This window comes from Centroberyx affinis, unplaced genomic scaffold (assembly GCF_046629955.1).
Source record: "Centroberyx affinis isolate AG114_WGS23_722 - 3 ecotype Tasmania unplaced genomic scaffold, CSIRO-AGI_Caff_v1 ptg000946l_1, whole genome shotgun sequence".
NCBI lineage: Eukaryota > Metazoa > Chordata > Actinopteri > Beryciformes > Berycidae > Centroberyx > Centroberyx affinis.
Window position 1 is genome coordinate 1 of NW_027279520.1, and position 14,836 is coordinate 14,836.

General features: G+C 41.1%; 1 protein-coding gene across 1 annotated transcript; it reads right to left on the bottom strand.

Moving 5' to 3' along the window:
- Window positions 1-427: 427 nt before the first annotated feature.
- Window positions 428-13,784, bottom strand: LOC139646043 (nectin 1a-like; the record flags this gene model as incomplete). The annotated part of the gene is made up of 6 exons (XM_071521943.1): window positions 13,733-13,784; window positions 4,149-4,261; window positions 3,016-3,274; window positions 1,440-1,557; window positions 765-946; window positions 428-545 (listed from the first exon to the last, which is right to left on the bottom strand). Coding segments are annotated over exons 1-6 (842 nt in total), but the record flags the coding sequence as incomplete, so codon positions are not given.
- Window positions 13,785-14,836: the final 1,052 nt, after the last annotated feature.

Consider the following 14,836-nt stretch of genomic DNA (forward strand, 5'->3'; position numbering starts at 1 on the left):
CTTCTCTATGGGTAAACACGTTCGTTTATTCAAGCAATTGCAGCGAGAGAAGCATACAGAGTGGGGTTTGGCAAGTTTTCTAAAGCAATACAAGAAACACACATTTATTATTGTTACAGCTGCATAACAGTGCGCATGCTCTGCGCTCCTGCTACTAGCGACAAAGACATAACAGGTCCAGCAGTAACCTGGCACCTGGAAGGGTGCGTGACTAACAGACAAAACAAGAACATATGGCTCATTTTGAAACTTTCTAAAAAAAATCAAAAAACAAGAAGCCATCAACTTCCACACACGAAAAGCCTAAATGGGAACTTTTCTTTTAGGGTGAATTCACTTTGATAGTAAAGTTGAGTTAAGCACAAACATACAAACAAACAAAAAAACAAACAGACACAGAGACAGATACAAATACAGCTGTACTCACAGTCTCCACTGATAGAGAGAGACAGCCGGGTTGGCATCAGCTTGGCAACTCAGCTGGACATTCTCTCTGTTCAGGTACCAGTTTCCATCAAACCCATCCACCGAAACATCTGGCTCGTCTGGTGCACACACACACACACACACACACACACACACACAGACACACACAGAACTAAAATTAAAACCTCTAATAGCATTGTGGCACACAGCTACACACACCCCATGACTTCAGTGCTAATGTTTATTTTTACTTGAGCTGTAATCTGTCCACCACATAGAGAGACAGAGAGAGAGAGACAGAGAGAGAGAGAGAGAGAGAGAGAGAGAGAGAGTCTTACACTGGATATCCAGGGTGACACTGTCAGTGAAGATCTCGTCGTTGTAGGTGGTGACGCAGGTGAGAGTCTCCTGATGTGTTTCCCGGCTGGGCACCAGAATGTAGTCGCTCTGCACCGTGAACGTTCCGTCCGAGTTGCGGTATTCTCGGGTCGCCGCTTCTCCCGGCACCCTCGTCTCCCACCTGCTCACATCGGCGAGGGATCGCAAGCGTTTAGTCACGACGCAATGATGCGTACATAGATACTCTACCAGTCAAAAGTTTGGACACACCACATTTGTCTTTATTTTTACTATTTTCCACATTTTAGAATAATAGTAAAGACATCAAAACTATGAAATAACACAAATGGAATTATGCAATGACCAAAAATGTTATCTTATATTTTCTTTAAATGCATTAAAAAGAGTTTCAAACTAGGAGAAGGGCTCCTTTTTTTGTTAAAGAGGAAAGGGTGTTTGCATGTGTGACCAAAGCAAACCACAAAATGTGTTTCTCAACTCTGCTTCTTAAAGTGCAGAGTAAGAAAAAATACAGAATATGCGTTTGAGGCAGAAATAACTGGGGAGCGACAATTCATCCTTCTCCTATTATTGAGAGGTTCATCCCCCCTGTCTCCCCTTAAAGCTACGACTATAAACACACACACACACAGATACACAACCAGACATCTCACCTGATGGTGCCAGGTGGTTTTCCATTAGCAGAGACACAAGTGGCCACCGGTGTTTTCAGATTGGATGACCGGGCCACCAGGGTGGGAGTGGACAGACTCATCTGAGTGGTGGGGCGAGCTGAGCCAATGAAAAGAAACGAGCGCTGTTCAGATGTGGCAGGTCTTTACTTAAAGCAGGACACTATACACTATAGTATAGTGTTGTTTTTTGTATTACAGCCTATCCAAGGAGACAGTCAAAAGCCCTATTCACATGGGAATATTAAATATATAAATATTAGTAGTGGCGAGCCCATGTAGTTAATGAATCACCCCCAACCTCTGCGTTTCGTAAAACAGATTCACACAGAACAGTGAAATTCGCTGAAATCTGGATACAACTTGTGTAAGGTCAAGATTTCATAATTTGTCACTTCCTGTTTCAGCAAAGCAAATCTTTAAGTTGGCGCCAAAAATGAATTAAAAGCCTTCTTCTGTAGATTCCACTACTGCCTCCATTTTTCATGGCAGAACGAAGATAAGACATTGTGCAGCTAGAAGAAAAAGAAGAAGAAATTGCTCACCAAAAAGAAATTCTGTCTGAAATTACTGCACAGGTTTAGTATTATCAGGGGACCTCTGTCTTCACCGAATTATGGTAAGTAATTTGCACTTGAATCAGGGCCGGCTCTAAACTACTGGAGGCTCTAGGCAAACTGTTCTACAAATCCTACCCACCATCAAGCAATAAAGATTATTTGTAAGATACAGCACATGAACATCAAAATAAAATGTAACAAATACAAAGGTGAATGTGGCTCTCTCCACTTGTGTGGACATGAGCTTAAAATGAAGACTTTCAAACTGGGGGTCCCAGAATCAGTGTTTTAGATTGGTTTTATGATCACTGGCACATAATGTATTCAAGGATACACTTTTTTTTTTTTTTTTAAGTAGAAAAATGCATGAGGCCCTAGGCATTTGCCTATTCAGCCTATGGGGACAACCGGCTGTGACTGGATTTTTTACTTTCCAAGTTACAGGCATGACAGATTCACACAGGATTAAAATCACAGATGATCTCTGCAATTATTACAAATCCCTGGACGTCCCTGGGTAATGTTAGTCCAGTGTGAATAGGGCTTAAAGTCATAATGAAACAAAAAAATACTTTTTCTCCTTGTTAGCTAACTCTCCATATTATCATATACACCTATTTAACATTAAATGTCAAAAAATGAAAAAAGTAAACATGGGTGAGAGCAGTTTTGGTTGTCACCCTGAAAACCCTGTATCCTTTTCCCTAGACACCATGGTTACGCCCTGGTGGCTGGAATCTATCATTTTCAAGAATAAGGAATTTGTCTCAAGATTATGCGTAAAGCATTTTTGAACTTTTGACCACTCCTGAACAGTCCCTCTCTGCGTTATGCCTCACCTCAACATCCCGTTTCAACCGGAAATATGTTGAATTACGGAAGCAAGACACCATGGAAATGCTGTTTATAATTCTTTCACATATCACATGACGTCAGAATTCAGAGTGATGCTCCACCTGTAATTTGCTTAAATGTCACATGCTACACATCCGTCTTACCATAGACAGTGAGGTTTACTGTGTTCTCTCGGTTCCCTGCTGGGAACGTGGTGTATTCACAGATGTAGGTGGCTTCATCAGTGAGGCGGAGCGAGGAGAAGGTGATGGTGGTGTCTTCCAAAGTCGGAGTTCGACGGCGCACTGCTGCGTTCTTGAAGGTGACGCGTTCCCTGTAGGGAGGCGCCACCGACACGCCCAGGGAGGGGTTGGCGATCGCCACGTTCTGCTTGCTGCCGTTAACCAACTTCTGCCACGTTACCTGCGGAGGGAAGGATGGATGGATGCAGAGGAAAGGATGGATGGAGATGAAAGGAGTGATTTGGGGTGTGTAATACTACTTAACTGTAGAATTTCTTTCGTCTGGACCTCAGATCTGAATCAACTAACTGAATGAGTATAACAAACAAACTGATTGTGAAAATAGATCCACTTGTGCACAGTTAAATGCAAATTAAATGTATTTCAATTGCAAATTATGATACAGGCTGCATGCATGTTACATATTTCAAACTGTTTTTGGACAATATTTCAATATTCAATATTTTACAATATATTTATTGGAGTATCCCATTTTGCCGCATGTAAACATCATATCCCGTTTACAAAAACCCAGATAAGCCCTAATCCCAGTTTTGAGAAACCTGAATATGATCTCAGGGATATGCCGATACTAGCCCGGATTCTGGGGCATGTAAGCACGATATCCCGGCTACTGTCCTTTATCGCAATTGTTGCATGATGTGTCTCAAGTCAAGTGGCAAACCACTTTGGTGAAGGTAAGCCTGGGAGAATTCTAATGATTCGCAGATGTGAATGGATACAGTGATATAACAAAGCAGAACACTAAATGTGTATGTAAACAGCGTATCCCGAATGAGACCTTAAATGGAACATGCATTAGTTAGCCAATGTATTTCAATCATGCTCTCTCAAATGGCTTGCATTCTGAGGTCTTGCATTCTAAAATGTCTCATAAATATACAGTATATAGCATAAATACAGTGCTGATTTGTTAATCCGGAAGATGTTGCTATGGGTATGAACAGAACATCTGTTTGTTTTTGTTTGGTTGTGTGTGTTTTTATGTCTGCTTGCACTTGCATGTGTTTCAATACGTTCAGGTGGGCGACTACCTGGGAGATTTTGACAGGCGGGACGCTGTTGATGAACCGACAGCGGAGATCCACCTTGGAGCCCACATACCCCGACTTCCCATCATCCATCTCCACGGACTGGGCATTCATTTCTATGGTGGAAACACATGGGGAGAGAATACATAAAATCTACATTCATGTGGCACACTTGCCAGGCACACGTACACACACTGGCAACATAAGGGCTGGAGGGCGGCATGCTGTAAGCTCCTCACAGTCAGTAAAGCGCGTGTGGAGCTTATTAAGTGAGCGGAGCTGTCAGAGGTGATGCCTGTCTCAGCGGTGTGAGAGGTGAGCCGGGGTGAAAGGTGACAGCTTAAAGTGAGGTATAAATAGGTGGAGATCTGTTTGGCTACTGTTCTCACTGACTTACTGATCCCCTTTAACAAATCCACAGCAGAGGCCGTCCCCCCTACCTCTTGACTGTACACCGCTCACGTGTGTACTTGTGTTAGTCCAGAATACAGTCAGTAAGATTTTATTTCATCTGGGAGCCTCCATTAAGAAAAAAAATTGTATTATTCTAGATGGTAAGTGTAGGGAACAATGATGGTAACTTGAACAAAACAGCCCAGAACAATGGCTGCCCTCATTCTCATACACGCATGGTTACACACACACACACACACACACACACCCCATCATTTTAAATAACTTACATCCATACTAGTCTTAACATCAATATTTCTACATCCTCATAGACATTTCAAAATAAAATAAATCCTTTCTTTTTTTATGGCCTGCAAATTTAAAATACCTCCCACCTCATCTTCATGCTCTACCTACTATGGATAGAGTGGCATGATGACAGCAATTTAGTATGAATGTGGATCTGAGTGCGTGTAATTTGCCGATGTAAACAGCCACATGTATGCACACACACACTCATACACACACACACACACAAACATACAAATACAATCAAAAACAGATAGGAAGTATTTCCACTGTATGTATTGGAAATTGTGTTGTATTTTGCGATTTGTGTTGGGCAGGTGAAGAAAAAAATCCTCATCAAATATTACTTTGGAACGTACTTCATCAAAACTTCACCTGAAATCTGGTAAATAACACATTCATAATGCCTAAATAAATGCTATCTAACAGCTACATATAATTCATGTAATACATTAACCTCACAAGCAAGAAGATCTTGTGAGCTTGTCCACCCATTTGGTCTAAAGTGCGTCCTGCTCGCTTTAGAAGAGGATTGGAGGGGTTTGTGTTGTTGTCCATTGTAAGAAGCACTGCAGCCATGTGGCACAATCACAACAGCAGCTGAAGTTATTGGCCGTCTAATCAGAGAGGGCTGCCAACTGTGTTTCACAACAGTAATGGAAAGGGACTTGCAAAATTCTCTGGCTTGCAAGCTTAGGAATATCTTTGCAGCAGCGAACAATGTGACACTTTATTAGGCAACATTTTCTAAATAAATTATGTCCTTATGGCAATGGCCATTTCTAACTGCTGAGAATGCCTTGGGAGTAATTTAAAAAATATGATGTGAAGCTGTTTTTCAGACATTTTCCGATATTCATTACATGCATCTCCTCTCCAAAATTTGCATAAACTGGTAAAGTTCCAACAATTTAATGCCAGAGAGCAGAGGGCTGGGATATCTCAATACATGATTGATTCCCTCTTAGACAGCATGGATGTAACCCATTAGCCAAGGGTAATTTCCACATTTGGATTATTACATACATAAAAATACAGTGCACTGGGGGATCATAGTCCATCATCATCAAGTCCAATGTAAGTCTCACATTGTCTGTGTAAGTAAAAGGTAAGGATTGCCTCTGAATCTGCCCATCCAGGCAACCATCTCCAGAAACATTTCTCTGAGAAACAGCATCAATCTATTAAAACCAAGACTGTCCCTCAGCTCAAAAGCTTCTTCCTGAGTGCCGTCACCTGACCTAGCAGCCTTCCTGAGACTCAAACCCTGAAAACCCCCAAAACCTCTGGATGCCATTCACCGTTTGTAGATCTTACTATTAGGGCTGAAAGATATTGACGAAAACATCGAATTGCGATTATTTGACAGACTATTGTAGTTGTGATTTCAACTGTGATTCATATCATATCATCACGTTTTTCTTGCGATACATTTTCTACAACTTATTTATATTATTTAAAGAAAAGTGATTTTGTTAAAAAAAAAAATAGATGTCAGTGTCCCGAATTTCCCCAAGGGGATTAATAAAGTGATATCTTATCTTATCTTATTTTATCTTATCTTAGGATTTACTAAGTCTGAGTATAATGAAAGGTTTTCACCAATACTGTACTTGATTCATGGACCAAAGATTACCTGGAGCACTAAAACACCTTGTTCAGAAATCCATTTTGGACGCCCTCTCTCTTAAGAAATTAGTTGCAGCCTCTTGGATTTGGAAATTGCAGAAGTACATGTTGCGTTTTCGATTTTTTTCGATTAATTGTTCAGCTCTACTTATTATTGTCACTATTTATTACCATGCTATTTATTATTACCCAATCGTTTTTACACAATCGCTCATAATCTTTTTCATGCATCTCATTCTATTCATTATAACTTCCTCATGGTACATTGCACCAATACACTATTGGTTACTCACATTTCAATGAAACTGCTTAGGGACAGAGAGAGAGTAGACAGAAAAGAGAGAAAAGGGGGTGGGGGGGGGGTGGACAGAGGAGAAATGGGGGAGAGCAAAAGAGCAGACATTGCAATAGACTGACATTAACTTTACAATAGACTCATCTTCCTGAGCTCAGAGAGTTACCTGCTCATTTAGCTTCAAGTCGTTCTGCAGAACAAAACATGCAGAGGGAATCTTAGGATCTACGGTCAGAAATGGCCTTCACATTTCTGATTAATGTAAGGAAGCTGAACAGCAATGAACTTATGAATAAAAGTCAGCCAGTGGCTCAGTCTGCACAAGAACAGACAACCAACCAGCTCTAGAATAAAGTGATGAACTGAGGGCTTTTCAAATTCTCAAATCTCATAACACTATGACGAACTGACATGCAAAGACACTGAGCAGATGCATTTGTATAAATTAATCCATAACAGATAAAAAGATAGCAGCAATCAGCCTTTTTTTGGACTCAAAAGTAACATAAAACACTGGACTTGAAAGCACATTTTTTTTCTAAAATAAAACCCCAAATGTAACCTTAAACTTCTTCACAAGATGCTCAATGACAACGACAATCAGTTAAATACCAAATCAATTAAAATACCAAATATTTTTTTACTAGATCCCAGCTTAATATATTTACAAGTATATATATATATTTGTATGGTTACAACGTATGTTTGGGATATATAAAGGTTTATTTCGGGCCATAAGTAAACATCTTAGTTTTACCTGCAATCAAATATTATACATAATAGTTTTTTACCTGCAGTCAGGACTGAACTATGATACGCTCTTACAGAAGAGAGGCAGTTGACAAACCACCATCATCTGATCGGTCAGGCTGAGGCACAACAGTTTTGTTTCAACAGGTCAACAGAATTAAAAGTTGGAAAAAACGCCATATCAGTACAGAGAGCCATAGTCAATACTGCGTATCATCCTGAGCTTGAAGAATATCACCAGAAACTTTGATGGTTACAGTGAGTGTGCTGCTGCCACCGAAAAGCCAGCACAGTACTTTGAAAGAATGGCATTTGAGTATAAAACTCCGCTGGCTGTTTGAAAGACCTTAACCAAGACAATTTAGAGGAAGGCCTGTATTACAGTTGCTCAATAGCACAGGGTCTCCTCCTACAAGCATGAGACAACACATTGTCATCCAAGATGCTGTCAATTTAATTTGAGACTTGTAAGGTTCAAAACTTGTGTTGTGCCATAAAATCAGCAGCAAACTTAAAAACACCAGGATTCAGATTCAACTGATGTCTGATTGAATTTTGAGCCTTATTTTAAGTGTGTGCCTCCGACACAAAATAAACAGATTCACAGAGATTCATACTCAGTAAAACAACTATAGAGAATGAGTGTCCACACCACATGAGCGCTTTATAGCTTCCCATTACCCGAAAGATAGCAATACAAATACAAAAACAAACAATCCAGACCTCAATTTGATGACGATGAGACAGTGTATGAATTCCCTACTTGTACAGCTACTACTTGTAATGTGTACAGCCTCTTCTTTTAATACATCTGTTGAAAGAGCATTTAATTTGCAACAATACATTTTGATATATACCTCTGAGCATGTATGCTTATATACACACTGCAAATACAGACACACATATCATACCAGCACAGGAACCATCTGCACTGCTGATCCCCATGTACAACCTGAGCCTTATGTATTTTGTTATGGTAATAAATATAATGGCTTTGTATTAGGGTTTACAATACCTTACATGCCCACTATCATATTTGTGTGCCTGTGTGAATGTGTGCCTGCGGGTGGCCTTGAAGGTTAGCAGTGGGAGTAGATTACAGCATTTAGGATATTAAATTCATCTGCATGAGATAAGTTATGGTCTAATTGCTGCTGTACACACAGCCTACATATGGACAGTTTAATTCCAAAATGTTTCATATCCATTTTAGAAAAAAAAAAAGCACATTACCTGACTGAAGTTCATCATTTAATATCTCTAAAATGTTGTGGATTCAGTCTGTGCAAATGTTGCCGTTTTTTCAACCGTGGGCTTACAATCCTATAAAAAGGACCATTATTAGTTTAAACTTTGTATTACCATTCATTTTTGAGGGTAAAAATGTAACTTTTCTTCAGATCTCTCTGTGAAATAAATTCTTCATATATTGTTTACATGTGATTCTAACTGTGCACAATCGATCTGGCACTTTTTGACTGATCGATTCAACAGCACAATAACATATTTTATGTGATTTAGGCGGAACTGAGAGCAAGATTCATGAGCTGTTTCATGGCTCCTTCTGTGATGATTTGAGGCTCAGTCACCTCAGAGTTTCCCCTGCTGCTGAATAGATAGGTGGGTCAGCCTGCTTTTCACTAACCCACCGAATAGAATTTCATTAGTCTGGTTGTCAATGGAGAGGTTTAGCGTCCCAGAGTGTCTAAAATCTATTTCAGAGGCTTTTCCACCCTGCCAAGAGTAAAACTCTGGGGAAACACTGAATACTTGTCATTTTTGCTATCATTTAGAGCGAGAGGATTTGTTTTCGATAATGCTCAATACAGCCAAAATAATGAGATCCACAGAGATTGGTAGGCTATGTGTGAATAGCATTCATGTCTATGAAGCGAATCATTACTTTCTCATGGTTGAGGTGTATGAAGATGTCTGTAAGGATGTGAGGGAGCCTGTGGTGAATTCATGTTTATAACATTGTTATGCTGGCTTCTCTGCCTCTTTCTGCCCACTACATACATGTAGTATAATTCAGACGGATACATGCGTGTTTGCATGGGACTACGTATTCGGTGGGTACACATCAGACCTGGGTAAAAAACATGAAAACACTCACTCTGTTGTGCCAGAGGAGGTAAAACATCTTTCAGCTGTGGCAAATATTTTCATTTTCCCAGTAGTATCAGTCACACACGCACACACACACACACACACACACACACACACACACACGCACACGCACACGCACACGCGCACACACACACACACACACCTCCCCCACTGAGACTTGCCCCCAATGAGCTCTGCAGTTGATCTGATTAGGGGCTTTAGGTGAGGGTGGAACAGACATCCTACCTCTCTGACACATGTGCACACACAAACACACATACACTCACACACACACACACACACACACACACACATACACACACACACATATACACACATGCCTCTCTCTGACTGCGTTTGCCCCACATCTCACCCTCTCCTGCCTTCCTTTCCTCTCACTGGTTCCATTCATATTCTGCTATTGTTTAGAGTATGGGAAATGACCTCATCAGTCCAGATGACAACGATCCATAAACAGTGGCAGAGGAAGACCATGGGAACGCCACATAACAATAACAACAATAGTGATATTGTTTCACACTTGAATGTGCAACATTCAAGACCGGTAAGAGCATCCCGCCACGGTATTGTGCTTTGTGTTTATATCCTAAGTCTGTATCCCTTTTTAACTCGTGCTGGTCTTCTATCTGCAGGTGGCTGAGAAAGACAATGAGATGTGACAAAGTTTTCTTGTAGGCCACATCGCCGGCATGATGGCTTTTTCTAACTTATTGTCAATTAATTTAAACAGGCAACATCTTAAAAGGTTGCACACAGACGATGGATAAAACAGTTATGTACTGAATTGCATTGCTGTTGTTTGGAATTTGTTTATGTGTTATAAAGTGTGACGTTTTGTTCAGTGCTTTCAAAATGGAGAAGAGTGACTGATATCAGCTCAGTTACACAGAGCAGCCGGTAATGGTGGCTTATGTGTAATTTACACTTAATAAACAAGGAATACACTGTACCGAAGTGTAATTTGATATAAACTGGCTGTAGCTTCAGACAACCCTACGGTAAAGGCTGGAAGTGGGACAGAAAAGAGCAGAGATCAGAGAGCCGACTGATCTCTCAAACTCGACACCAGGTCCATATTTAAGGTATTTACAAGTCTGTGTCAATGACTAAAAATATCAGACTGTGTCTGCTCCGGCACTGTAAATAAAGATCAGCACATTAATCTGCAATGTTCCCACGCACGGCTAGACAGACAGACTACCTACTAACTTCAACCTCGCTCACTGGGTCACCATGGTTACCAGAGGGCTGCGACTACACAGACTGGAAAATGAAAAAAAGAGAGAGAGAAAGAGGAGAGAACAGATTAACTGTTTAATCTTTAGACCATCAAATCTGTGATTGATCGGGGATTACACACTGCGTTTGTGTCTTTGGCCTTTTGACTTACTGTGTAGGGAAACCTGAAGCAGAGCAAAGATACACACACACACACAATATTCTCAAGATAAAACCTCCCCAATACATAACTATGGATAGCCTGAATGTAACAAAGGTTCAACTTGTTTGTGATAATAATTAATATACAGTATACTAGTATCTACGACTAGACTCTTTTTTTCGCTAAACCAACAGATAATACAATATGTTTGCCAATAATGGAAATGTACTTTTGGATATCCATTTTGCCAAATTGTGTGTGTGTGTGTGTGTGTGTCTAAACGTGCGTTCGACTGAGACAGAGAAAACTCTTCTTCTACTATTCTAACTTTCTAAATCGATTGTAATCTCTTATTGTATTTGATTGAGGTCTGTGTGCGCACGTGTGTGTGTGTGTGTACGTGTGTGTGTGTGTGTGTGTGTAATCTCTGGCACTGTTGGAATGTGGAGTGTGTGCTTGGAGAGTGTTCAAGGGGAGCTCACAGGATTATGATGACTGCTGCTGCATCTGTGTTTTGCGACAGGAGATGGAGAATCAACCCAAGAGAGGAGATGGAGAGAGATGAAGAAAGGCCCACGGTGGAAGGAGGATCAACTGACGGACAGACGAGGAGGGAAAAAACACAGGATACAAAATAGGCCAACTCTGGAGAGAGCGGCGTAGGAGACATGCATACTAACAAAAGAGAAAGAGCCCAGAAGGGCTGTGTGTCTGTGATGTGATGTGCTGGATTATTTCTCTGGGGTAATGTCTGTGTGTTTGGCCCAGTGTTCCAGCTGTGGACAGTGGATTATGCTGATATTCATGGGGGATGTCTGTCTGTCTCAGTCAGCCTTTTCTATGTCTCTGTTTTGCAGGTTTGGCAACTTTTATATGAGGGAAAATGTATCTGTGTCTGCCTGTGCACACACGCATGACAGCACTCATATCACCCCGGTGGCACCAACATACACAGGGAGTGACAGCCTGCTGAGACGCTCAAAATACACTCCAGCTCACTGAAGACAGATACATCGTAGTGACAGTGAGTGGGCTGGGACCTGGCAGCAGTAACTCTGTCACACCCTGCCCGGTCCCTCTTCGGCTCTAATCCACAGCTCTGTCCTTCAACATGACAATCCTACACACATGGCCTTACACACTGTACGCCAACATACACACACGCACGCACAGGCGTTTGCAGGCATGCACAACACACACACAGACGCACGGCAACAAATTACTGCTCAACTGTCACTGGGGTTTATCACAGAGTGAAAAAAGCAATCACAGCAGATGTCACAGCAGCTCAACGCATCCGTATGTTGCCACAATCGCTTTTGTTGTTGCGTCATATGTATACCCCCCTTTATTACAAATCCACAAGGCTCATGCCAGCTGTATGGTTGGCTCCAGCTTAGCGTGATTACACCGCTGCACCTGTTACAATCAGGCAAGGGTTCATCCATTCATTCAAACAGCACACACACAACTCTAAAACTGGTGGGGATGCCATCTGTAGGGTTGGCCACATCTTAGTCTGATTACACCAGCGCACCTGCTGCAGCCAGGCAAGGCTTTAGTCGCCTCATTCAACACCCCAGAACTGGTGGGACTATCGGGAACCGGGTGGGACTGACCGATTGACTGAAAAATGTACAGATGGAAAAATAAAGCCTGTTATAATGGTTTTGGAACACCAACATCTGACTTGACTTCCTCACAGATCAAGTGTGAAGTCGTATAACCAAGAATGACCATGAGGAATTTGTTATTTGTGTTTTCAGACTGTAAATTCCTTCCAAGTGAAGATGAGAGGAGGAGTTTGATGCTCCCACACTGTCAGACACCACAACTTTATTAAGTGACACTAAAGCTAAGACTGTAACTAAGCAATATAGGAACTTTTAGTAAATTGAGATTTAAAAAAAAGAGAATGAGAAATGGTGAAACAAACTTAAAATGAACCAATATTGTTAAAGTATAGTTCACTGGAAAACAGCATTGTTTTCAGGTTTAATATGCTGATGATGGAAGTAAATTGATTCATTACTCTGGTAATTAACTATGTATTAACAATACTGTGCCCATCCAATTTTTTCTGTCAACATACACTAGACTACCAGCACCTTATTCATATTTATCATATATCATTAAAATACTGAATCTATAATTTAAATGAGCTAATGGGATAAAGAAGGTTATCAACAGTGACATAGTGATAAACAAAGTGGGTAAACCATGACCTCCAGTCGGTGATCCTTTTAATACAAACAACCACCAATTTTCACAAAAAACAATTACATTCTCTGAAAATAATTTATGCTTTGCCCCTTAAAAGACCCTATCTTCTTGTAGCCTAAATTATAACAGTTTGTCATTTATATTTATACTATGAATTTACCTCATAAATTTGTGTCAGCCTACAAAAAATGTGGGTAAATTGAATTTAAGTGGGTTTACCCCCCACTGTACACTGAAAGTAGGCTAAATTAGGGACATCATTCAGCCCCTTTTGCACAATCTCAATTGTCTTAAAGCTTAAAAATCCTTCTCTAACTCATCTTTCTTTATCTACATCTCCTCCTTTGTGATTGGTACAGGGAAATCAATACGCAATAATGGCTTTTACCTGTATCCTCCTCATCAGTGCCTGTTATTTTGTAAATAAGAGGTATTGAATTATAGGGGGCAAAAACTAAGAAAGATGAGGTCGCCTACCTTGAATAACACAACTTGTTATCAGGAATATCCAAAATCCGGTGTTTTCCATGCCCAAATCACCGTTGCCAGCTTCCCGATGTGGTTAAATTCCCAGTGTGTCCTCGCGCTTTGCCACCTGGCTCCCAGTCTAAACAAAGCAGCAGGTTCAGGTCAGGACCGTCTGTCTGGGGGTCCAGTCAGCTCTCCATGCGACAAACCCGGACCACACTGTGCTCTGCCTTGTCGGTCTGGGTGCAGTGTGGAGGAATCAAGCCACAAACTGTCACACTGAAAGATCTCTCAAACTTATCTCTCTCAACCTATGGATCTCACTTTTTTCTCCCACTCTAATTCCGACTCCCGTCTGACTCGTTACCGAGATGAAGTCACTGCTCGGCTGAGGCTTGGCGGGGATAAAGCAGCTTAACGCGTGGGCAGATTATTTCCGAGATAGCCTAGCTACCCCCTGTCCCGACCCGACAACTATCTGTCACTGTGTGAGCCGAGCAAACTGGCAGCGAGGCTTATGTGTGCACATTTGGAGAAATGGCACAGCCTAACTAGCTTGAATGATCAGAGTATAGACTCAGTTATGGGCCCGGTCACAGGGGCGTAGCGAGAAATTATGGGCTCCTATGTAGGCTATAGGAGGGGGACTCAAGCCCCCCCCTCCACTTTCCTCTCTTCCACACACCACCCATTATTATTCCATCTGACAAACATCTATATCCACTCACCCACAACTCAAACACACGCCACACATTCATTTACTGATCAATTATCAGACATCACTAATTGAAAAAATTATGGGTTTTCAGCATTCTGATAGAGCTAATTGGCTGAAAACTTTCACCAGTAGTCCCCTCTTCACAATCTGTCTAGGGGGGACAATTTTGTTTTAAATCTAGCTAAATTTTATTAATGCTTCTCCAGTTTGTCTCAGATAACACAACAGTTTTCTGTATCATATTTTTGAGGAAGTTTTATTTGCAATTTCCCATTTCGCAGGCCAAGGCCGGCCCAAGGCATAAGCGAACTAAGCGGCTGCTTTGGGCCCCCAAGAGCGCTTGAAATGTTTTTTTTTGTGATATATTATATTATGTCAATGGTAATCATACAAAA